General features: G+C 35.9%; 1 protein-coding gene across 2 annotated transcripts; it reads right to left on the minus strand.

Moving 5' to 3' along the window:
* Positions 1–2,980: 2,980 nt before the first annotated feature.
* LOC121410383 (transmembrane and ubiquitin-like domain-containing protein 1) lies at positions 2,981–26,233 on the minus strand. Of its 2 annotated transcripts, XM_041602430.1 has the most exons (4): positions 26,130–26,224; positions 10,207–10,318; positions 8,064–8,995; positions 2,981–5,938 (listed from the first exon to the last, which is right to left on the minus strand). In XM_041602430.1, the coding sequence occupies exons 3-4, from the start codon at positions 8,972–8,974 to the stop codon at positions 5,581–5,583; spliced, it is 1,269 nt and encodes a 422-aa protein (XP_041458364.1). In that variant the 5' UTR covers positions 8,975–8,995; positions 10,207–10,318; positions 26,130–26,224; the 3' UTR covers positions 2,981–5,580. The 2 variants fall into 2 exon arrangements, with proteins under 2 accessions (XP_041458364.1, XP_041458363.1); XM_041602429.1 differs by lacking the exon at positions 10,207–10,318 and having other exon boundaries at positions 26,130–26,233.
* Positions 26,234–26,255: the final 22 nt, after the last annotated feature.

Raw genomic sequence — 26,255 nt, forward strand, 5'->3', positions numbered from 1 at the left:
ATGCCGACGTTTTAGAAATTTTTATACGTCGGGCATACGCTGTCTAAAACGCCAAGGTGTGACACCACCTTTAGAATAAAAACAAATTTAATATCTAGTAGTAATGACGTCATAGTAGTCATACAATTTGCTACGATTTTAAATTAATTTGGCCTTTACTCTAAAATAAAGGCTTGCAATCTTTCAAAATGGTTATATTAGTATTCTTTCAATTGATTTTAACCTGAAATAAAATAATGTGTTCCATTCACATTTTCAGAAAATGAGCAAAATGTGATTTGTTCTAAAATCGGATCGCGAACAGTCGTAAGGTGTGCGGTGGCCTTTACACATACCAAAAAATAAAACACCATCACAACAATGACATTTCATATATACTACAATAATATATTCAGAATACATTGTTTTGATACCAATAATTATTGACCTATATAACTCTGGTAGCAAAATACAAAAAGATGTCCATCAACTTTTAAGTCTAATACAATTTGGAATAAAATCAGGAATTACTCTGAAACTGTTGTCCAAGTTTGCAATTTTCTATTTTTAGTACTTGCCTTGCAAATATCAAACTACTAGTAAATGTGATACAATAATCAATAAGTATCTACCTTCATGTCAAAACTAGTAACCACAGAAATTAGTTATGTTAATCATAACACTGCATATCATGCTATGCAGAGCCTGCTCGAACAGCATTTTTTTAACTAATGAATAACCTGGGTAAGAAATATCATATAAATAATGCACATACACGAGTAAATGCAGGGCCAAAAAATGGATGATGTGCAAGAAGAGCCAATGGATATACCACACTGAGGTCCACAGGACTGTGTGCGGTATATCAATTTGGAGAGTGGAGCACAGATTCCATTATTTAGGTCCTCTATGCACAAGAATGCGTGTATTATTTGTTTTATACACCCCCCCTCATCAATGTTAATGAGTGGCCCCGAATGCTATATTTGATCTAAATTCTAGATAATTCCAGACCTCACACGGTCCTGCACTCTGACGTCAGAGTGCAAGATAGTGCATTTGGAATGATGTCAGAGTACAGGATAGTACATTTGGTATGACGTCAGAGTGCAGGAGAGTGCATTTCGGATGCCATAGTGCAATTCATTGAATATCATGTGATCCGATTTGGACCAATCAGATAACAGAACATTCTAGGGAGTTGTATAAATCATAATTATTTACACATAACTGGTTTATTCATTAAAGACCTCATTCAAACTGATATTGACAAACTATACATGAAAGGAAATCTTATAGTTTACAAGCACTAAAAAATGTAATGAATGCCTTATTTAAATCCAAATTGAGGAAAAAAATCAAACAAGCATGAAACTGGAAATTTCTTAAAAACTGGCTTTAAAATAATAAAGCTATTACATTTCAAAGCTTTGCCTACAATGTAAGTCCACAAAATGGTTCTATGCACAAACGTGAGCAATATGCAAAGGAAAGAGCTGATGATATCTGTATGATATAAAACCCTCGAAAAAGTTCTGCAACTCAATATTGATTATTTATTTTTATTACTGAGGTATAAAAGATGAAACTGATATCATTGAAAAGCTTAATTAATTCTCTTTAAAATGATGTGCCATCTGCTGTAATTATGTAATCACGGAATGTACAGTTACCCTGAATATAGGGAAAAGTCAGAAGTGGAATGTTGCAAAATGCATTGTATTCTAACCAAAGTCTCTATTTCTATAGATTTTTTTTACCATGCCAGCGGGTGACTGTTTTGAGTCAGTGGTGAATAAAAATTTGGTAACAATGAAACTAACTCGTCTTTTTTTCAATTAAACATCCTAAACTTTTTTAAACGACAAGGTTCAACATTATTCCAGACACATTCAATCTATTGCACAAATGAGAATACACATTGTGTGGATTTTCAGGCATCAATGCATCAACATCATTGAAACTTGTTTCATCCTCGAATCAAATTGGAAATTCGCTATTGGAAAGAATGAATTTTGCAACATTTCATTTTTACATCGCTGCATATTTACATGTTTGTCTCCGTATTCCATGATAACATAAGCATTACAAATGACACATGATTGTAAAGAGGAATAATCATGCTTTCCACTGATACCACTTTACATGCGCATAAGAGATGATGGCATAAAGAATTTTATTACTGCTCAAACTTGAGTTCCAGAACTTTTTTGAAGGTCTTATAATTTTTCACCTGCCACATTAAATAATCAATTGAATTCCTGTTAAGATGAGTGTTTGAATGTTTGTTACAAACTTTAAAAGCTCAATTCAGACATAAATATTCCCTTTCACCCATACAATTTATGGTTGTTAGATTATATTGCGATCAGATTAAACCCCAATTTCAAAGAGATCAAGACCGCGGAAAGACCATGAATTCTGTTTGATCTTTCAAAGGTCTCTCAATGAACCTACAATGGTCTTTGAGGTCTTACACGAGTCCTAACCAATCTTTCAGTGGTCTTCATGGGCTCCAACACTTTTTGAACCGGTTCAAAACAGTCTTACAACGGTCTTACAGGTAAATGGTCTTTCAGTGGTCTTTCAGCGGTCTTTCGATGAACTTTCAAAGGTCTTCATAGTCTTTCAATGTTCTTTCGGCAGTCTCTCAAGATTTTTGTGGAGATTACTGTAAGACTCATGAGAGATCATTGAAAGATCATTTAAAGATCACTGAAAGACCAGGCACAGTCCATGGAAAGATCTCTTAAAGACCATTAAAAGATCTCTATAGGACTACTCTAAGACAAGCAAGACAAGAAATATCCATCAATCTTTCAGAGTTCTTTGAGTGGTCTTTCTGAGCCATTCCACAGAGATGACAAATTTCAGTGGTCTTGAAGACCGCTGTAAGACTTAACCAATTTTAAGTCTTTCAGTGGTCTTTCAACAGTCTCCGTTCTGTGGAATGGGGGCCTTAACAACAGACTGTCGGGAATGCATTGTAAAAACAGAAAAGTGAATCTTTTCATTTTAGTCATTCACACAGACATGTGATGCTTCAATTCACATGTAAATGGCTATTTCATATAAACTATGATCTTGATATTTTAAGTAAAATTAACATTTTTATTTCTAAGGAAAATGTATAAAATCATGTAGGAGATAAAAAAATGACAAAAGATTCTGAAAAAGGAGAAGAAAAGTAAAGATTTGAAATATTTTCTGTAGTACTAGAAGAAGAAATAAATGATGAATAGTAGGCATTGGAGCTCATTTCCTCTATATCAACTCTGCCAATTACATTGTTTTGAGTGCTTTAGAATACAATAAAACTTTGCTATGATGAAAGGATTTAGTAAAAAGAAAAAAATAATTATGAAAGGAAAAATTGGCATATAATTCAAAATTCATTCATTTCAGTAACAGTAATTAAAATACGATAAAATACATGTTTGAACCTTTTCAAATCTTAGTACAAACATTTGATAATTAAAGATATTGCACTGATTACATGAACCATATATTTTTATCAATATAAACATCAGTGGTAAGTATATGTATGAACGAAAAACTAGTTTGTCCAGCTATGTCACTATTTATTCAATTGTCAAACATATTGGCCCGAAATCACAAAGGTGGTTTTTAAAACCATTGGTTGATCCCATGATTCCCATGGCAGATTTCCTGTAAAAATTACACTTATTTACCTTGTCTATTAATTGATGCGCGCTTTTGTCAAGTGCGCGAAATTGACGCCTTTTGCCATGGTTTATCCATGCTAATTTATTAATGAGTCCACGGTTTTTAATTAACGAGTCCACTCTTCAAACAGTGGACTCATGAATAAGAGCGTACTTACCCATAGCAACAGGTGTCAATTTGGTGCACTGTGAAAAAAGCAAACATTAGCATTGGACATTTTAAATATATGTGGTAAATCAGTGTAATTTATATAGGAAATCTACATAAACCATGGGTTCAACCGATGGTTTTAAAAAACCCCTTTGTGAATTCGGCCATTAGGTTTCTTGAGAATATGAAAGGTTCAGAAAGACAAGCCAGATAGAGCAATAATGAAAGCTAGATAAAAGTAGGCTAAAGTTTAGTTTGGACAAACAATTTAAAGAAATACCCCTTGACTAGTTCTCCCACAGGGGAAGAAAACCCATTAGATTAGTTAGACAGTGTTTGTAGGCTCAATAAATAGGGGCAGACTATGCAAACTTCCCTGCTATATTCTAACAATATGGTGCTTTTGATAAAAAAAATTGTAAAGGAACAGCATTTCTGATACTTTTAGGATTTAAGTTCTGGTGTCACAGTTCCGGTGGTAAAATTATCAAGTACAAGGAAATATATTTAAGAAAAGCTGGAAAAAAGTCAAAATTCAGATTCTTCCTTCCAAATTAAGAATAGGTGGGAGGTCTGTATGAGCACTCCAGGATGAGCAATATAAAAAAGAATGCACAAGATGTGCATGTATATTGGGCATTCGCCTACCAAACTGCTACACGTTTCTCCAGATACCTCCCTAAAACTGTATTCACACAGTTAACACTCAGTTCTGTGCATACATACATATAACAAAGTACAAGAAGGACAATTTATCCTTTGTTTAAATAGAGATTGGTAACTGATACATAACATTCTGATGAAATTAAAAGTATAAGAATACCAAACTGTCCTATAAAATGCAAATAATTTTGCCCTGTCAAAGTAAAATACTGTTGAATTCTGAGTGTATGATAATTATAAAGGATGAATTGATCATGACCTTTGCATACAGCAATGCTTTTAGATAATCTTTTTACAGACCACACTAATGGATGAAAATACTGACAGCAACAGAGAAGATAATAATGCATGAGAAAAATATTACAAGATAATTGTTAGATCTGACAATCAAAGACTGTCCCATAAATGAAACTAAAATATCAATATGTTTGTTTCTAAACACATAATACAAAATGGTGAAATAATCCATAGCGAAAAATGCTCTTTTATACAAGGGTAAACATCAATGATTTCATTCATGTCACATCTCATGGTCTGCAAACTCTGCATAATACTGTTGATAGATTATTTAATGGTTATATAAAATAAACTTCTTGATTCATCAATAATACGCCAACAGAAAGAAAAGAATGACTAGTATTCTAACACAAATTCACCAACATTAAAATCAAATCCGGATACATCTAAAATTCAGAGGCGTGGCAAGTAAAGTAAAAGCAGTAAATTTGGAGTATTACGCAGACTTTTTTTTATTTGCCCATCGAAATTAAGAATGCCATGTAATGTAAATTTCAGGCATTGTGCCTTCTTCTCATCCAAATTTCATCATACACAGAACTGACAAAGTGTAATCTGTAATTCTTCTACATCTTCTCAAGGATATTTCCCATGGCTGTATTAAAGCACTGAGTGCCATTTGAAAAATTTCGAACTATAGTTCAACAGAGCACTCAAGTCAAATTGTTGAAAAGCACGACCGGAGAACTTTGATGCTTTCTCGACCACTCATTCTACAAATCCCTCCCAAGCTTAAAATAGAAAACAGAATTCAATCAGAAACATATCAACAGAAACGAGAGAAAGATTTTAAAAAGAAGAAAATCATGCCCGCCAGACAGCCAATAAAGCCAAAATGAAAACGGCTGTTACAGCTGTAAGGGAAAGTGTAGAGGTTGCATTAAACATATATCTATATTGGAACCTTAGGTACCACATGAAGGCAAGAATACAAGCAAAGAGGGGGACCATATATCTGCCAAGATCAAAGTCACCATCTCCTGTGTCTACATTCTGGTGCTCTTGATGAGTATGAGAAGAAGTTTGGGATATCTGACAATGGATAACTTGTTGGTTGGTGATACCATATGAAGCTAATGTTCGGCTTTCTTCTGATAACAGCTGACCATTAGAGATTAGACGAACTGTCTGGCCTGACTGAAGCTCAGATGAAAAGGTATCTCTGTGATAGAAAAGAAAAAAGAGGGAGAAAATAAATTGCATCTATCTGGCTTCAGAAAAGGAGGAATAACTGACAAGGGGGATTGATTCATAATATAAAAATTCAGATATTTAATCATAATACACCTAGATTATCAAAATGCTTCTTTCTCACTGACATGCTACCATTTTGTTTCATTTTCTTAGCCAGGAACATTTTTCCAAATTTTCCATTATAATATTTGCCAAGGCAATATGCTCCACATATTTCTAAAGACTGCTACACAAAAAGTCTTTTGCATTTCAGATTTCTAACAAGACTCAACTAAATAAACATGTACAGTGTAATTAAGAGTATTTCTTTTCTGACCAAAAATGCTAATCAAATTTGGTGAGGATCCGTGCCTAAAGTTTTGTACTAGGTAATGATTTAACATAGTGCTTTAATAAACATGCTAGTTGAGGTACATCTAATGATCTTAAAATATATTTTAAAGAGAATCCAACATAATGACCACCAAAGTGTTATGTATGAATAACAAAAAAATGTGCCAAATGATTCTGGTAGTAAATGTGTCATTGCTGAGTTATTGATAAAACAATCATGATATTCCATCCAAATACTGGTTCCTTTTCCAAGCAATAATACTCTGCTCCACATGCGCTTATCTTTTTCACCATAGATTTACACGTAAAGAGTTGAGAAAAATTAATGAAGATCTTGATCTACCATATGATAATGGACCTTTCTACAGACTTTTCCACAAAACTAGTTTTCACTTTGTACAAGTACATTCCCTTTACCCTAACATATTTTTTCTATACTACATGTAATAAAACAAGTGGAATGCCTCTGGCCGTCTCACCTGCATCACGCAGTTCAATACAGCAGCAGTGCTGACTTTGAAAACTACTCTAACTCGCACAAGATGTTCAGTGATACATGGTTACTCTTATATGTCCACTTTTTATGAACTAGACCAATAAACTTACAGAGATATGATGGTTATTCAATAAAAAACCCCAACATGGCCAAAGTTCATTGACCTTACATGACCTTTGACTTTGATCATGTGACCTGAAACTTGCACCGGATGTTCAGTGGTACTTGATTACTCTCATGTACAAGTTTCATGAATCAGATCCATAAACTTTCAAAGTTATGATGGTAATTCAATAGATACACCCAAATCAGCCAAAGTTCTTTGACCTTGGTCATGTGACCTGAAATGCGCACAGAATGTTCGGTGATACTTGATTACTCTAATGTCCAAGTTTAACGAACTAGACCAATAAACTTTCAAAGTTATGATGGTGATTCAACAGGTACCGCCGAGTTGGCCAAAGCTCATTGACCCTAAATGACCTTTGACCTTAATCATGAGACCTGAAACTTGCACAAAATGTTCAGTGATGCTTGATAACTATTATGTCCAAGTTTCATGAATCAGATCCATAAACTTTCAAAGTAATGATGGGAATTCAACAGATACCCCCAATTCGGCCAAAGTTCATTGACCCTAAATGACCTTTGACCTTGGTCATGTGACGTGAAACTCATGAAAGATGTTCAGTGATACTTGATTAACCTTATGGCCAAGGTTCATGAACTAGGTCCATATATTTTCTAAGTTATGATGACATTTCAAAAACTTAACCTCAGGTTAAGATTTTGATGTTGATTCCTCCAACATGGTCTAAGTTCATTGACCCTAAATGACCTTTGACCTTGGTCATGTGACATGAAACTCTAATAGGATGTTCAGTAATACTTGATTAACATTATGGCCAAGGTTCATGAACTAGGTCCATATACTTTCTAAGTTATGATGTCATTTAAAAAACTTAATCTCAGGTTAAGATTTTGAAATGTCATCATAACTTAGAAAAGCGGCGCCTATAGTCTCACTCTGCTATGCAGGTGAGACTAAAAGTGAATTTAATCGACAAAAAAAATGACAACAATAATGTGTTCTATGTAGTTTGTACAATATCACTTTTTCCCCATTTTAGTGGAAGATACAAGTTTTCTAACAGACTTAATTAAAATTTCAAACATGCATCCTATATGGGTAAGTAGTCAGAACTCCTTTTATCAATATATTTTGCACAAAAAAAATGTGCAAATAACTGTATAATATCTTTACCTTTTAAAATTGCCAAGAGTATCTTCAATATTTGTTGAGACAAGCCTTTCTGTTTCATCTAGAAACCTCAACTTAATGGTTATCACACCACTTGATGCTTGATCTCTCATCAATTGAGGTTGATTTGTCCTCCTAACATTATCAAGAGAAGTGTTCTCTGGGTGGTTGTCTTCATGGGTCTCTGTTCCACAGATTAATTGCAATTGATCTGTTTGGTTTTGAGCTGTTTGGATATCTGAATTCTCAGCAGCAGTACATGTACTTGGGATTTGCCTTCTTCTGACACTCTGCTCTTCCAAATGAATTTGTACATCCTCCACTCTCTCCTCTGCAAAATCAGATGAAGATTTCTCAGGAGTACTTACTCCATCTACACTATCTAAGCCAGGGGAGTCTAAACTGATCTTTAAAGTACTGCTTTCACTCAAATTATCTGTTGCTTCAATGCATTCAAAACTTGAATTTTGACTTTGGGTATTCTGCTTTGGTCCTTCTTCATACCGACTCTCCTCATTTTTAAAAAGACTTTCTGTACAAGCACTGGAACTTGCAATTACTCTCTCTTCAAATGCAGCTTGGTCTTCAGAACTTACATGCAACTCAGTCTCTGACAACTGAACATTCCTAATACTATCCTCTGAAGAAACTTGCAATCCCTCGCTGGAGATTCCTGAAGAAACATCTTCAGTAGCTTCTCTCACCTCTCCAAGGCCATCATCTGAATATGTTGTTGACTGCTGAGACAATGGTTCAGGATCTACTGAAGATCCTGAAACAGCAGGCTCATCTTGCCAATAAGGCTGCTGTTCAGTTACAGATGTTGAAAACCAGGCAGCTACCACAGTTGTTACTGCAACAATGACAGTCACCAAGATAGTTACCTCATCCCCGATCCCCTCAATCAGAGACATGATTTAATGCCATACATGTATCTGTAGAAAGAAAAGTAGTTGTAATGATAACTACATTAACTGTAACAAAAACACACATTAAACTATGAAAATGTGGTAATGAATTAGCAAAACATTTCATTCATTCATTTTATTACTTTTTTTTACCTCCATGTGTAAAAACAATAAAAAAACATATATTTACAATTTAACGTGTACCAAAAAATCAGGTATTCATACATAAGCTGCGGACCCCTTAAAGAAGCAAAGAGCCTATCAGCAGGGGCCCAAAATGAGCATAAGATACAATTGAAATTCATTACATAAAACAGGAAAGCAATGGTACAACTTAAACAATAAGTGATCATTATAAGACAACAAAACAACTAAACAAATGATAAAAAGTTAACAAACAAAAACATTAAATATTATTTCAATTTGAAATTACAAGGACGCACCTAAAGGTAAATTGTTTATATAAATTTATGAATATGTAAATCTTTTATTTTTCTTGTAAATCTAGTGGATGTTGAGCATTCCATAAAATCTTGTGATAAGTTATTCCATATTCTTGGACCATTGTATCGTAGGGATTGTTGACAAGTGGTTTTATGTGCTAACTAGTGGAATGCCTCTGGCGGTCTCACCTGCATCACATGATTCAATATAGCAGCAGTGCTGACTTTGTAAACTACTATAACTCGCACAAGATGTTTAGTGAAACTTGGTTACTCTTATGTCCATGTTTTATGAACTAGACTGGAATACACTTACAGAGATATGATGGTAATTCAACAAATACCCAACATGGCCAAAATTCATTGACCTTCCATGATGTTTGACATTGAGCATGTGACCTGAAACTCGCACAGGATGTTCACTGATACTTGGTTACTCTTATGTCCACGTTTTATGAACTAGACCAATACACTTACAGAGATATGATGGTAATTCAACAAATACCCAACATGGCCAAAATTCATTGACCTTCCATGACCTTTGACCTTAAGCATGTGACCTGAAACTCGCACAGGATGTTCGGTGATACTTGGTTAACCTTATGTCCAACTTTCATGAACTAGGTCCATATATTTTCTAAGTTATGATGACATTTCAAAAACTTAACCTTAGGTTAAGATTTTGATGTTGATTCCCCCAACATGGTCTAAGTTCATTGACCCTAAATGACCTTTAACCTTGGTCATGTGACATGAAACCATAGAGATATATACTTATAATGTTAGAGGGCGTACTTTGTCAAATCGCTGTGATTATGCGGAGACTGGCCACCATTACTCGATAGGTCTTCACAGCCTGCCATGCGTGTACAGTACCTATGGGGCATGTACATGGATGAGCATAGAACTGGAACAAAATGATGACATGAGAGCGAAAACAAATGGAAAAGCAAAATTGTAAATATTGCACTAGATTAAAGTTCAAGTGAACAAAAAATCGAACAAAACTGAAGACAGACATGCCTATATAGGCCCATCTATAGCACATACCCTTTTATACATTACTATATGCCAACGATCAATAGGCTACATCCCCAATAATTTTTGCTTGGGTCATAACATTTCGATATAATGATATGACTTCTATTTTTTAATGATTTGGAAATGATGAATTTTGATAATAACATGTAGGCCTAGGCATATCGTTCTAGCTCCTGATTAATAAATTTAATATGTTTTAATATAATTTGGTATTCAAGTACGTCAAATAGGCCCTATCACAGTGTCTGATGCATCTGAGACGCGAAAAAACACGAATGCATTTTTCAAGTATAATTTTCTAATTACTATGATGCTGATTGCTGATAATTCATTTCTTCACTTGATAATTGTTATAATTTGTTTTCTCTATATATCTACACATATAGAAATCATATATAGAAATTTAGAATAGGGCCGAACTCCTTTTTCCCCATGGGCTTAAACATCGATGTAACCAGCATCACAATAACTCGTATTAATATCTAAAAATGATTTACGCATTGGTCCACATAATTGATGATTAAGATTTCCAATGTAGGCAACCATCGATCATATTGATTAATTTCTTACATGCGATCAATGTAGAAAAGTTCGTTGACAGCAAAATTTGCATATCAAATGCGCGCATTCAGTCGCACCATTTGCAATGTACAGGAGGCCTAAATGGGAAGGTTAGGATGTTTACAGTGTATTATTGATTTGCAAACATTTCAAAATTTCGAAGAGTAAACAAATTACAATGTGCAACATAAAACAATTCACTTTGATTTTCTGGAAAGTCGGACTTGATTCAACCCGGATGAATATACTATGCTGATAGGCAAACCAGCTGAAATATTCTGTTGGTATATAGCTGGTGTTTGTGATCCTATAATGATTCCAATGGACCAATATTATATGAACAAATCAGGCCTGGAACAAATCAAGGACAGAATACTAGTAATATAAGGAGAGGAAGAAGAAAAAGGAGAAGTATAGGGAAAGAAAAGGGGCGGTTCAGGAGGATATTATAATTTGTATTTTTACTACAATTAAGAATATTATTACTAAAACTGAGTGTATAAAACCAATCAATAAAAATGTCAGACATGAAAGAGATAATTGCAAACTTAATTAACTTATCATATAAAAGCGGTTGCAAAATTGTGAATACAAAACCAAACATATTAAACAATAATATTGACAATAAAACTGACAAATACTTGGAATACCATTTTACAAATTGTCCGCTATTGAGTGATCATCCTAATTTATAATCTCAGCTGTACATTCCTTTCTTGAAATTATTGTGTTAATTAACTGTGTCTGTGTCGCTTGAATATTAACTCTATGGCAAAGATTTCCAAAACGTGCACTAAACAGATAAATACACATTTTGCATATTCAGTTTTATTTGTCATTTTAAAAGTATAAACTGAATTTGATTTTCTAGTTTTCTTCTTTTGATTTCAATTGCTAGTCTATGGACCTGAGTTTGATTATTAAGGTTTGTTATTTCCATGGATGAACAAAATCATATCATTTTATATGGGGGCGCGGAATGGTATTGGAATTGGTGGGACGGTAAATGTTCATTTTCACTTCAGGGAGGTGTCCGAATTTGCCCCCTGTATTCTTTTTTGGATCAGTATGTTAAAGTGAATTTGCTTGGGTGCTTATGTCACTTTAATTACACCCATGCACCCCCTAAACAGCGAATTTGAAAAAAAAAAAATTTAGTAACTTAAAGTGAAGCAAATTAAAAAGCAAAAAGTTGGAACAGTAAAAAGTCATTCTCAACATTTTAAATTTCATTTTCAGTGCCATATAGGTCGGAAGGATTTGGAATTTATTAGTTTCCTATGGGAAAAAATCATAGGCCTACACGTCGTACCAATAGCACATCATGCTTACCAATGAGTTGCCTGCATACAGTAATCAAAGATCAAAACCGCTAACTTATACAAATCATTGTACATTAAAAAATGATATTTTAAAAAAAATAAAGCAAGGTACATATAGGTAGGCCTACATGGACATTACAAAATCATATCCAATTTAAACAAATTGGTCAAGAGAACATGGAATCAATTAAAGGACGTGAATGGAGGAACTGTGGGAAAAGGACGATGCAGTTCAATGTCGGGAAATCCAGAGAAGATGGGCTAATTCACTGTCTTTTGAATTAATTTTCAATCTTTCCATTAATGTACATTGTTTTTTTTAATTCTTATCTGATATAATACATATTGTTATCTATTATTATCTAAAATACACTGTAGGCATATAAACAGAGAGGTAGACGCAAAAAATCATAATAGAGAATTTCATCCCGAGAAGTCGGGTATAAATGCCAAATTCACAGCCTAATCCCCATGTAATCACACTAAAAGTTAATTAAGATGCAATTTGTCATTAATATTGTCGATTGTAATGAGGTTGGATTCTTTTCTTCAAGAAAAAAGGCTGGAGACGGCATCCCTTTTTCAGCTTAACAATGCTATGTGTACATCCGGGTACTTCTGCAAATCAAGACCTATTGAGCAATGGCCTACCACGCTCCGTGCAATCACAAACGTCAAGTACGCGGGCCTATGGCGACTCCGCACTCTAGCGTAATTAGTATACATGTACATCTCTATGCATGAAACTCGGGCAGGATGTTCAGTAATACTTGATTAACCTTATGGCCAAGTTTCATGAACTAGGTCCATATACTTTCTAAGTTATGCTTTCATTTCAAAAACTTAACCTTCGGTTAAGATTTGGTGTTGACGCCGCCTCTGCCGCCGTTGGAAAAGCTACCCCTATAGTCTCACTCTGCTATGCAGGTGAGACAAAAATGAGCGATAATCTTTATTCTTTCGGGTAGGATATATGCATGATGAGAGTCATTTGTTTTAAAGATATTGTTGAAAATTTTTGGAAGTATATTAATTCTATAATTGAATATTAAAGCAGCAACACTCATCCTGACTCATGTCTATCAAATTATTTATCTTTAAGATTTTTTAATTTAAAAATAGGTCATTAGTATGATAATTGAATGGAGCATTATAAATAATTTTTACCACTTTTTTCGGAGCAATAAATAATTTATTAAAATGTGACTGAAATTCATTACCCCATATGACATTACACAGGCCTGTGAGTGGGGTTTCAAAAAAATTGCGGAAAAATTCCAATGAACTGCGTTGGCTCACTCACCAATACATAGACTGAGGAGCTTGGAGGCCCATAAGTACAGACAACGTATTTTAGCAGTAACGTTAGATATAACAGTGGAAACCCGATTATCCGATCATTTTTTGTACATAAAATGTCACATTATGAAAAAGAAATCACATCCATATTTACGAAAAAATGTTTAAAATTCAGAAATATCGTACCTTAGACCGCAGTTACCGCTAATTCCTTTGAAATAATGATCGAAACATCGTCATCTTCGATCCTTTCGTTGGTCAACGTAAGTTTCCATCTTGGATGACGTCATCATCCTTACAGACGTATTTACCAGTCGCAAAATATCGCCATTTGAGCCGCTGCTTTGCGCTTGTATGCCAACAACGGCAACAGTGCACGGTGTGATCCGCACTGGGTGCATCACATAGAGATGTATACTAATTATATATCTCTGTGGATCCGCAGCAGTTTCATTAGAAACTTCGCGAAGGCAAAAATACAAGGCCCCGTAACGTGTATATTCACAACACACACATTCTGCTCGCATCCATTTACCTAGACTTGTTTTCCAGCCGTTTTGGATGAAATAGCGGAATTTTGACTAAGAAAAAACGGAAATGGACCATAGGAAAAAAGCGGAAATAGAAATCAGTCTTAAAAATGAAAATAGCGGATTTCCGCTAAATAGCGGAGATTTCACAGGCCTGATTACAATACAGTGTACTTAATAAGATGTGGCAAAATAAGGCTATTATATAAAGTTATCATAGTATATTTTGGTAAAATAAATTTTTATAACATTCCAGCTGTCCTACTTATACATGTATGTGAACATACATGTATATCCTCAATGCGTGGTTCCCCAGAAAGAAACTAATTTATTTTTATTCCTAAAAAAGATGTATTATCAACCCTATTAAAGTATATATCCATAACAACTCCGGGAGGATTTTCAGATAAAGCCAATATCAGTGCCAAATTCAAAAAGGGTGATTGTAAACTCCCTTTAAACTACAGACCAATAAGTCTTACTGCATTATATGTTCAATCATGGAGTCTATCCTGGGGGATAAAATATATGAGCAGGTGAAGAGCAACAACCTTCTCAGTGCAAATCAATTTGGATTTGTATCAGGTCGATCAACAACGTTGCAATTACTCAATGTTTTAAATGATTGGACAAATACATGTATGTTGGAGGTTGGTGGTGCAGTTGATGTCATCTACCAAGATTTCATGGAAGCCTTTGATAAGGTCCCACACCAGAGACTTTTAGCCAAAATTGAGGGATTTGGCATATCTAAGCTCATATGTGATTGGGTCAGGTCATTTCTTGTTGGTCGACAGCACTGTGTTTGTGTCAATGATGTGTTCTCTGACTGGGCTGATGTACCTAGCGGAATACAACAAGGGAGTGCCCTCGGACCCCTGCTTTTTGACATGTTCATTAATGGTCCGCCCGATGCTGAGTTATTACAAGCAGACTTTAATAGATCATCTTGTTTCATGGTCTGACAAGTGGCTATTGAAGTTCCACCCGGATAAATGTTGTGTACTTACAATAGGTAAAAAGAATTCTAAATCTAATGACTATACAATGACATATGAGAATGCCTCACATAATCTATCAAAAGATGAAACTAGTAAAGATTTAGGAGTGATAGTCGACACAAAGCTTAGTTTTGACCAGCGCTTTCAGTCAAAGATAAATGAAATTAATTAAAAGAACATTTGTTATCTTCACAAGGAGAACTTTTAATCCTATACAAAGCATTGATTAGATCTCATTTGGAGTCTAAGTTGGTACCGTACCTGAAGTACAGAAACTTCCATATGAACAAACACTGATTCAACTGAGACTTCCTACATTAGCATATCGCCATGCGCGAGGAGATATGATCGCAAAATACAATTTATTTCACATGTATGACCAGGAGATAGTGCCAGATTAGGGTCAGGTGCATGGGCCTGCCAGAGGTCATGATAAAAAATTGTACATTCCAAGGTCAGTAAATCAGAAACGTAAGAATTCTTTTCACATAAGAATGAGGAAACCCTAGACTAGTCTAAGTACTGAATTAGTAAATGCATCCAGTGTCCACAGCTTCGAGAATAGACTGGAGAAGTATTGGAGATGTGAACCAGTGATGTTCAAGTTTGACGCTGACCCACCAGGAATTGATCCAGCCAACCTAAAGAGTAGACATAATTTGGAGCTGAATACAGAGTCTTAGACTGTGTTCAGAAGCATCCATAAGTATTATTTTGCCTCTAGATCAAAATACAATAAATTTTGTTTTATCAATATTCTAAGATAACTTGTTTTATTGTAACCATGACATAACCTTTTTTAATTCAGAATTTAATAACAAGGCAAGGGAATAATAGTTTTTGTGTGATATAAGTATATTTGTATCATCTGCAATAATAACAAATTTAATAATGGAGAGCAAAATATTATATCATTTATAGAAGAAAAAACAACGGGCCGAGGACGGAACCTTGCGATACGCCATTTTTAATATTTTCAGTGGCAGATTTGACAACGTTGATCACTAGCCTACATATTGTTTTCGATCTAATAGTTTTGAAACCATTCGCCACCTCCCTAATACCATAATGACATGATTTTTTTAAAGTATGTAGTGATCAATGGATCACCTTTGTCAGTTTCTTGCATTATGTAATCATGTACGAAGAATAAAGACATATAAGTAGAATATTCTTTTCTAAAACTTAATTGTTGTAAACATAAAATATTGTAAGTGGTCTGTAGCAGCAATTTCAGGTACAAATTTCTGATGACCTCCGCGCATGGAAAATTTGTCTTCGCCATTTTTGCTTTGTCATTAATGTGTGTAGGGTACCGCGATTTGGCTTCAAATCACCAGTTTTGAGACGTGTTGAAGAAAGGGCAAGGAGTGAATCTGTGTCCAATGGTAAGTTTAGTAAATGTAGAGTATTAAGCTGAATGTATGTTTAGGTTTTCATGTGGCGGCTTTCTCAACACAAAGTGCCACAGTTTGTATTTTTTTTTGGTGAGCGAGCATTTGTCATGTTTGTCCCCTGAGGGTTGGGATAGGTGGAGCGGAGGGTAGCAGTAGTGAAGTGTAGTGGAGCCTATCCGATCCCTTGCTTGAGGTACCTTATTCCCTAATATTTTGGCAAACATTCTTTGTCCATCAGCATTCCACTTCCAGTCGGGAAGAGTTCCTTTTGCAAAGGCCACCCAAAGTGAAAAATATATTAGGCCTGTGGGGTTAAGGACTTTAGGGTGGCTGCCGCAAAACTTACATTAGGAACTCTTTCCTTCTGTCAGTATTCCAGTGAGTCCACACTTCATGTGTGTCCATACTTTGTGGACAGTCATTATCTCAAAAACTAGCCAATATCTTTAAAATCTGACATCATCAAAGTGACAAGTGACCGAAAATGACCCTTAAGCGTAAGTTTCTTTCGGATGACTTCAGTATTCATGAAAATATAGACAAAAGATTGGCAAATTTGTCACCGTTAGCACCTGTTCTGAAGAAATCTGAAATTCTCAACAACTTCAAGCATCAGTCCATCACGATATCATAACTTTGCAAGTAGATATCATAAAAATGTGAGAGTGACTGATTCTTTATAGCATTTTGTCGTCAATCACTCAATGTGATAAAATATCTCACCTGTTGAGCTTGAGTTTTTTTTTAAATCTCCACAAAAACTTTGGTCCGTGAAGTTAGGTCACACTTTTTCAGAACGGTTTTCCAACACAGCGCATTCGTTGATTGGATTAGATCTATAGAGTTATTAGATCGCGATACCCATGATACCGGCAAAAGAAAACCAGTCAGATCACAGGTCCCTATGCTAATGAGCAAAAAGGCCAGATTCATCCAAATCATCTTGTGGCTGAATCCTCCTCCTTGCAAAATCTTGTGATTCGTGAGATTTTCTTTCTCTAAGAATTTACCTGTTTTAACCTCAAGTTAAATGAAATATTATTGCAGCATCAGATAGAGCAAAAGTTACTCTTTCATATTGGTTATTTATTTTGTATACAATAATTTTTTAAATAAGTAAATTTCTGGCCGGAAAATGTGCCTCAAAACTGAATTTTCTTTCTCTGTTTTCTTTTGCAAATTGTGCAAAACTTTTTATTTTGAACCTCAATGATCTCTATATCACCATAAAGCTGAACTTTCTCACAATGCCACTCTTGATATGCGGCACCTTTTAATCAGGTCAAGATCACACTTTTCCCACCAAGGTACAAGACGAGATTTCTGAAATTTTGTTCTTGCATGAAATCCAGAGTTCTGATTGGCTGGATAAGGTTCACAGAACAACAGGCGCAGGGTATTTGAGGAGATTACCACATGGGAAGTGTGACCTTCCCAAGAACCCTGCACTGGAACCGTTGGAATTTACCATTGTGTGGTCTTTTTGACCAATGAGAGTGCAGTATTCTTGTTTTCAAGCTGCTTTATGTATTTGAAAATGTGTGATCTTGACCCGATTAAACCAATTCTTATTTTGAAACCTATATCATTTCAAAGCATACATATTCAGCTTTATCATGATATAAAAATCATTTGGGCTCAAACAAAAATAAAGTGTGAAAATAGCAGCTTTTGTCAGGTGAAAATATTTATTTTTTAGCATATTTTAGATCAAAATTTTAACCTATATTACAAAATCTTTGAATAAATCTAAACACATGACCTGAAAGAATGATTCTTCTTCTTTACAATTAGGCCTGGGACTTTCAGGTTTTTTTCTCTTCGGGTACCCGTGGTAATTTTCGGGCGGGTACCCGGGTACCCGAAAATCATGTCGCTCGAAATATGACTGGTGGAAAAACCCCATACAGTAGGTGACGTCATCAAGCCAATGCGATGCAAGCCAATTTATGAATGAAAATATAGTAAGCATGCGCATTGCAAGCCTCCCGTGCGCCACGCAGTATTCTATCGAAACAAGTCTGCAATACTCTGTCACCTAATACCAAAATTGACCTAGAATTCCACTTTTCTATATTTTATATGAATTCTAAAAGGTATTCTCAGAGGATCTATTTTCTCACCGATACCGCACAGGTAAGCAATTTTTTATTACTTCTTGATTTTCCGTCAAAATCTTACGAAGTATAGCGTCGATATTACATCGTGTTCGTGGGTTTGTAGAATCTATCGCTCCGTGAACAAAGTCGATTGATTTCCGGGTTTCGGAGCGTCAAATGCGCCAGCCAATCACAATCGTGTTACCATTTTCGGTTTATGATGAACTGAAAATGGTATCAAGAACGGTATCCGAAACCCGGAAATCAATTGACTTTGTTCACGTAGCGATAGATTCTACAAACTCACAAACACGATGCAACATCGACGCTACTTCGTAAGATTTTGACGGAAAAGTAAGAAGTAATAAAATTTGCTTACTTGCGTGGTATCGGTGAGAAAACAGATCCTCTGAGAATACCTTTCATAATTCATATGAAATAAAGGAAAGTGGAATTCTAGGTCGATTTTGGTACGAAGTGACAGAGTAATGCAGACTTGTTTTGACAGAATACTGCGTGGGGCTGAGGCTTGCAATGCGCATGGTTACTATATTTTCATTCATAAATTGGCTTGCGTCGCAGTGGCTGGATGACGTAACTGCGCTGCAAAAGAAACATGGCGACGATTGAACGATCTTAGTCACATCATCATCACTTGAAAAACTAGTATATTTATGGATATTTCGAGGGTAATTGGTGAGATTCAAAATGAGACTTGTGTACTTTTGTGATGAGTTTACAATAATGTCTTACACTACGCAATACAAATCAAATGTACGTTATACTGGTAAGCAATTTTCGGGTATCGGGTATTGATTTTTCTACCCGGGTACCCGACGCTTACGGGCGGGACCCGGGTACCCGGGTTTTAGTCCCAGCCCTATTTACAATGGTACCAAATTCATGAAATTCGATGCACAATTAGAGCAGCAATGACCGAATGAAAAGAGGTATTTTGGTCCGCATCAAGCTCATTAAATATGCAAAACATCTCAAGTCATGAATATCACTTGGATGAAAGAAGCCACTTTCTTGGGACCTGCAGTCTGACTGAAAACCCCTTGAATTGACCTACATGTACTAGTACATGTACCTACTTCAACTGTACTTCACATTTTCGTCAATAATTTTTGTTTACAATTTTGCCGTCAATGTGGTAAATATTTTTAAAATTTGTTTTGTATAAATGGCATTATCCTGGTGTTTAAGTCACCAGTCCATTCACTGACACTGCCGTTTATTCAGAGCTGGCTGACGACTTATTTAAATTCAACGAACGAGTGCACACAGTCAGTAGAGGCGCTGGTCAGAAAATTGGGATCGTCTCAGCTCAGTTTACAGGGACTGTCTCAGTTTATAAGGATTTTTTCACACAAGAAATCTAGGACATGTAGGAAAGGTCATTCACCTGTTGAGTGCCAACACCAATCAAGAGTGCTAGTCAATGTAAACATATCGGGTTTCATAACAAGATTATTGGAAGATGCAAGTCATAATAAACGGTGAACTGGGGGGAATTGAGGTCACCGAATCTATTTTTAGCACTCTCAATTCCCCTATTGCTGTCTTTGTCCCGTAGGGAGAAGTGAAGAAAAAAGTCCCCATAAACAAGGATATCCTTATAAACCAAGACAAATTACGGTATGTCTTGATAGATTGAGACTGTCCTTGTTTATGATAAACAAATGACAAGGACAGTCTCAATCTATCAAGACATACTGTAATTTGTCTTGGTTTATATAAGGATATCCTTGTTTTCTGGGAGTGGGACAATCCCGTCAAAACAAATGATTGTGAATAATTGTGAACAAATTTAAGTCTGACGAATATTTCATATTTTTTAAATGTCCGCAAAGTTTGGACACCCCATCATACGTTAGCCTAGGCCCCAGCGAATCAGGGACAACTCGGACCACGGGACATCTCGGACCGCGGGCCGAGTTGTCCCACCCATTACGAGATTTTTTTTCCACAAGTTTGCGTCTATTTTTCCGTAATTTCGAAATTTCTTGTAAAGATTTTCTAGAGATATGGTCTGATGGTAATGTTCTTCACTTTCTATTACTTTTTTTTTCGCTGAAATAAAAAAAAGTGTAATTTTAGGCGTTTTTTGACAGCTCGCGATTCCCATAGGCGCGCGTGTATTAACTGTGTCGGTGCTCGGCTCGGCCCCGCTCAATAACTGACTTGATTTTGTGATCATTTCTCCTCAAAGTACCACTTTTATCGCAGAAGATGGACTTTGTTGTATTCCATTACCTCCATTTTCTCATCACAAGGATAAAATTTGGTGTATTTGCACGATTTTGATCAAGTTTTTCACCTTTTTCTCTCTGGTCGCAAGAAGCGAACAACCGATGAACGGTCCGCTGCTCTTCATCGTAATTCTCCGTAGCTCGGCCGCCTAAACTGGCGGGGTGGGATTCAGACCGAATCCACAATGGAAGTGGGCGTGCACAGCAAAGAGCAGAGCTTGACTGAGTGAGAGATCGAGTGAACTCGAGTTTGAAGCTTGGCAGTGTATATAGGCTCTGCCTTTTTTTGTAAATATATATTTTTCAATTTTTTCTATATTGATTTTACCTGGTTTCGAGCTCTAAGATTGTAATGATATAATTATGCTTCAATTTCTTTGACTGAGTGTGACTATGGTGTGGATGTTTGAGTTGCTCAAAAATATTTTTACGTGGGTGGGGGCTCGGGGCGATTTCACTCTTGCCCCCGAAATGCGAAAAAAATATATTCGGGGTGTAGCTGTGTGGGCATGTCAGGCTGAGGGTAGCCATCAATTAAAAAAAGTGTTTTATTTGGGGGCTTGATTTTTAATTAATTATTTGTATTTTTTACAGGATTTAAAATAAAACTGATTTACTTTCTTTAATTTCATTTCTTGGTCTCAAGGGTGGATGTCAGGCTGCCGGGATGGAATTCAGCCACAATTGCCAATGGAAGTGGACATACTTGTACAGTCGTGAGCTTGGAGACTGAAGCCTTGCCCTACAGCTTAGAATATTTTTTAATCAAGTTTTAGGCCACTCAGTCTTATTCCCATTTGAAATATAATCAGGGCCGGATCCAAAATTTCCCTACAGGGCCGGGGGGCATTTTGTCTAGGAATTTTTGACAAAAGGTCTTTACTGCCAAATCACAGTAATTTTTTCTCAGGAAAAATTTGACAAGCAAAAAAAAAAAAGAAAAAAATGTTGTAAGTTGCCTTTTCAGTACTTTTTAAGGGGGGCGAATGTGCCCCCTCCCTCGATTCGCCACTAGAACTTATGTCCATATTATTTAGTTTTAATTTTTACAGGAGGAAAGAATACCAAATTCAATAAGTTTTATGTTTTGCATTTTTACCAATTATTGTTTATTCAAGTAAAATGTATTTTAGTATTGTTCCAAAATGCATCACCTAATTAACTTGTTTGAATTTAAAATGCAAACCTGAATAAAAATGAATTATGAACTTTGAATAAATAGAAAATAATATGTTATATTCTGTAAATTGTAATATTTTCAAATCATATTTTATCTCCATTCTTATCTTATCATTGTCTCCCTTTCTCATTATGTTCATCACTCTCATTTCAATTAAATTTATATTCTATTACTGGAATAAAAAAAGACAATACTCAACAATGAAACATCGATCAATAGAAAAAAAACAAAGAAAAAGAGGGAAAATACAAAGAAATGACAGGTACAAGGAGGGGGGGGGGGTAACAACAAGTCATTCTTGTCTGGGTTTTAAAAACAGGAGAAGAGTCGTCAATACAATATTGCAAATAGCAACTATGAAGAGGGTTTGGTTTTTATCAAATAATTTTTGCAGTTCCTTTGGAGTGATGTTATTTTTGTTTCACCCATTCTAGAAAGTGAACTTTGTATCTAACACTAAGTTGCCCTAGTGTTGTTTTCCAATCTACATTTTCTAGTTCCTTGTATCATGTATGGATGAAATCATTTAAGGTGTACCAGTTAGAAAAATTGTTGACTTTTGGTATATATTTACATTAATCATGCAAGTTGCAGGTATGATCACCTTCTCAATGACTCTTAAGACAAGCTTCTGCAATTAATAAAATATATTGTATTTACTAGATAATTTGAACAACTGGACCAAATTGTGGCAAGATTAATGAGCTATATATAAGTGACAATGGGGAACCCGAGGCTGATAATGATATGATTTGAGCAAAGAAACAATAAAAATTTGATCAAAATCGGATAAGGAAAAACAATATTATCGCTGCATTTTAAAGAATGATTTGTATTTTTCTGGTGAAACAGGTCTGGCGTTTCTTCATGGATATTTAATCGGCAACCTCATGATGTCATATCCTCACTTGTTCTTTGTATTTTATTATGTGAAATTAGATTAATTTTTTAAAGTTGAATTCAATAACCCCGCTATTTGTTATCAGATTTTTATGAAATAAGCACTTTGATATGTGAATGTTGCTATGTCTACATTATTCATATATAAATATTTTCATCCCGGAGCATCCCTTTAAATAATTTATTTATTATTTCTTTTTCTCGAGAAAGAGTATAGTCTCTACAATAAAACAAGTGGAATGCCTCTGGCGGTCTCACCTGCATCACGTGATTCAATATAACAGTAGTGCTGACTTTGAAAACTACTATATACAACTCGCACAAGATGTTCAGTGATACTGGGTTACTCTTATTTCCATGTCTTATGAAATATACCAATACACTTAAAGAGATATGATGGTAATTCAACAAATACCCCCAATGTGGCCAAAGTTCATTGACCTTACATGACCCTTGACCTTGATAATGTGACCTGGAACTCGCTGCAGGATGTTCAGTGATATAAGTTATGCTGTCATTTAATAATCTTTGGTTATTAAATGACAGCATTAAGATTTGATGTTGATGCTGCCGTCGGAAAAGCGGCGCCTATAGTCTCACTCTGCCATCCAGGTGAGACAAAAATCATGACATGCACAGTGATGAAAAATAAAGCATTAAAATGAATTTAATCAAAAAGAAAAACCACATGCTATGTAAAAGAAATTAAAATTTAAAATCATAAATTCGTCATTTTTATTGAATGAAGAATTTAATTTATTTATAATTGGAAAAAAGGATTACCCCTATTTTCTTTCAATGTAACCAAGTTACTTGTAGGGCCTAATATGATTTTTCATCACATGACATGATTTTGAACAAAAATCAAGCCATATTTTTGGGTTACGTGGGACGGAATCTACATGGCGGCATTCGTGGGACGGATTTTTCTTCTTAAATCTATCTCTGCCGGCTATTCACCTTATCCCCATCCCTCCCCATCATCCTCGTCCCTATCATCATCCCCTTGGGCACAAAACTGTCCGCAAAGGTAGAGGGGACCACAGGCTGCAAAATTTGACAAATATTTAAAAAAAGGTTATCGCCCAAATGTAGGGTAATTTTTAACCCCAAAACAATTGACAAGAAAAAAGAGGGGGTTTTCAATAATAAAAGGTCATTTAGTCCTAAACACATGTATCATTTCAATTGTGAATGATTCATTATTTTGTTCTCCATGAAGAAAAATAGTAGGGTGGACATTTGGTATTGTGTCCCCCTATTTTTGGTAGGGGGACACGTCCCCCCCCCCCCCCCCCCCCCCGATTTCCTCCCATAATCATCCCTCACATCCTCGTCCTTCTCACCATCTCATGCACCCCTCTTATCAAGAGTCATCATCTCTCTTATTTATATCCCTCATGCACCTCCTCTTCCCTCTCATCATCAAGGCCCACCCCTTATCATCGCCATCCCTCACATCCTCATCTCCATCTCTTTCCCTTTGTCCCTCTCATCATCCCCCCCCCTCATCAAAGATCCTCATCCCTCTTATCATCACCATCTCTCACCTCCTCGTCCCTCTCATCAAGGCCCACCCCTCGTTATCGCCGGTATGCTATCATCGCCATCCCTCACATCGTCGTCCCTTTTACCCTATATCCAAAACTCTGCTCTCTACACAAAGGAAACTCAATATAAAAATTAAAAATGAAATTGGCATGCCCACACAGATACACCTAGAACATTTTCACATTTCGGGGGCAGGAGTGAAAATGCTCGGAGCCCCCATCCACGTATTTTTTGTTCGGCTCAAACATCCACACCACAGTCACATTCAAAGTCAAAGAAATTAAAGCATATTGATTATTGCAACTTAAAACTCAACTCTACACCACGGAAATTCAATATTAAAAATAAAATGGAAAAAAAGGCCTAAAAATGATCAATTTTTAAAGTGAAAAATTATGCCCCCCCTCTCCAAAAAAAAAAAAAATTATTGATGGCTAGCCTCAGCCCGGCATGCCCACACAGCTACACCCCGAATATATTTTTTTCGCATTTCGGGGGCAAGAGTGAAATCGCCCCGAGCCCCCACCCACGTAAAAATATTTTTGAGCAACTCAAACATCCACACCATAGTCACACTCAGTCAAAGAAATTGAAGCATAATTATATCATTACAATCTTAGAGCTCGAAACCAGGGAAAATCAATATAGAAAAAATTGAAAAATATATATTTACAAAAAAAAGGCAGAGCCTATACGACACTGCCAAGCTTCAAACTCTAGTTCACTCTCTCTCACTCAGTCAAGCTCAGCTCTTTGACTGCACGCCCACTTCCATTGTGGATTCGGGCTAAATCCCACCCCGCCAGTTTAGGCGGCCGAGCTACGGAGAATTACGATGAAGAGCAGCGGACCGTTCATCGGTTGTTCGCTTCTTGCGACCAGAGAGAAAAAGGTGAAAAACTTGATCAAAATCATGCAAATACACCAAATTTTATCCTTGTGATGAGAAAATGGAGGTAATGGAATACAACAAAGTCCATCTTCTGCGATAAAAGTGGTACTTTGAGGAGAAATGATCACAAAATCAAGTCAGTTATTGAGCGGGGCCGAGCCGAGCACCGACACAGTTAATACACGCGCGCCTATGGGAATCGCGAGCTGTCGAAAAACGCCTAAAATTACACTTTTTTTATTTCAGCGAAAAAAAAGTAATAGAAAGTGAAGAACATTACCATCAGACCATATCTCTAGAGAATCTTTACAAGAAATTTCAAAATTACGGAAAAATAGACGCAAACTTGTGGAAAAAAATCTCGTACTGGGTGGGACAACTCGGCCAGCGGTCCGAGATGTCCCGTGGTCCGAGTTGTCCCGTCCCCGCCCCAGCGCCCAGGCCAGTTATTAGAAGTAGCACGTCTATAATACAGGGATACAGTCCCTGGCCTGGGCATGGCATTGATATTTGCTGGGATTCTGCGTGTGGAAACGAACGACACGACAGTCATTGTCATTGACATTACGCTTACGTTACGATTCTAACTTTATCTTGATCTAACCAAATACATACACAAGGAAGTGAATGGTCTACGGATTCTATAAAAAAATAAATGAAATAGTCTAAGTTAGATCTAAATAATCTTACCTGCACTCTACTTTATGGGGGAAAATAAAAGAAGATTTGTTTTTACTCGGCACATATGCACATCGCATCCATCATCCTCCTGGGTGGGTCGTGACATTACTTGTAGGGTGAATTTTAAATTAGGAT

The sequence above is a fragment of the Lytechinus variegatus genome, chromosome 3 (genome assembly GCF_018143015.1).
Source record: "Lytechinus variegatus isolate NC3 chromosome 3, Lvar_3.0, whole genome shotgun sequence".
In the NCBI taxonomy this organism is placed as follows: Eukaryota; Metazoa; Echinodermata; class Echinoidea; order Temnopleuroida; family Toxopneustidae; genus Lytechinus; species Lytechinus variegatus.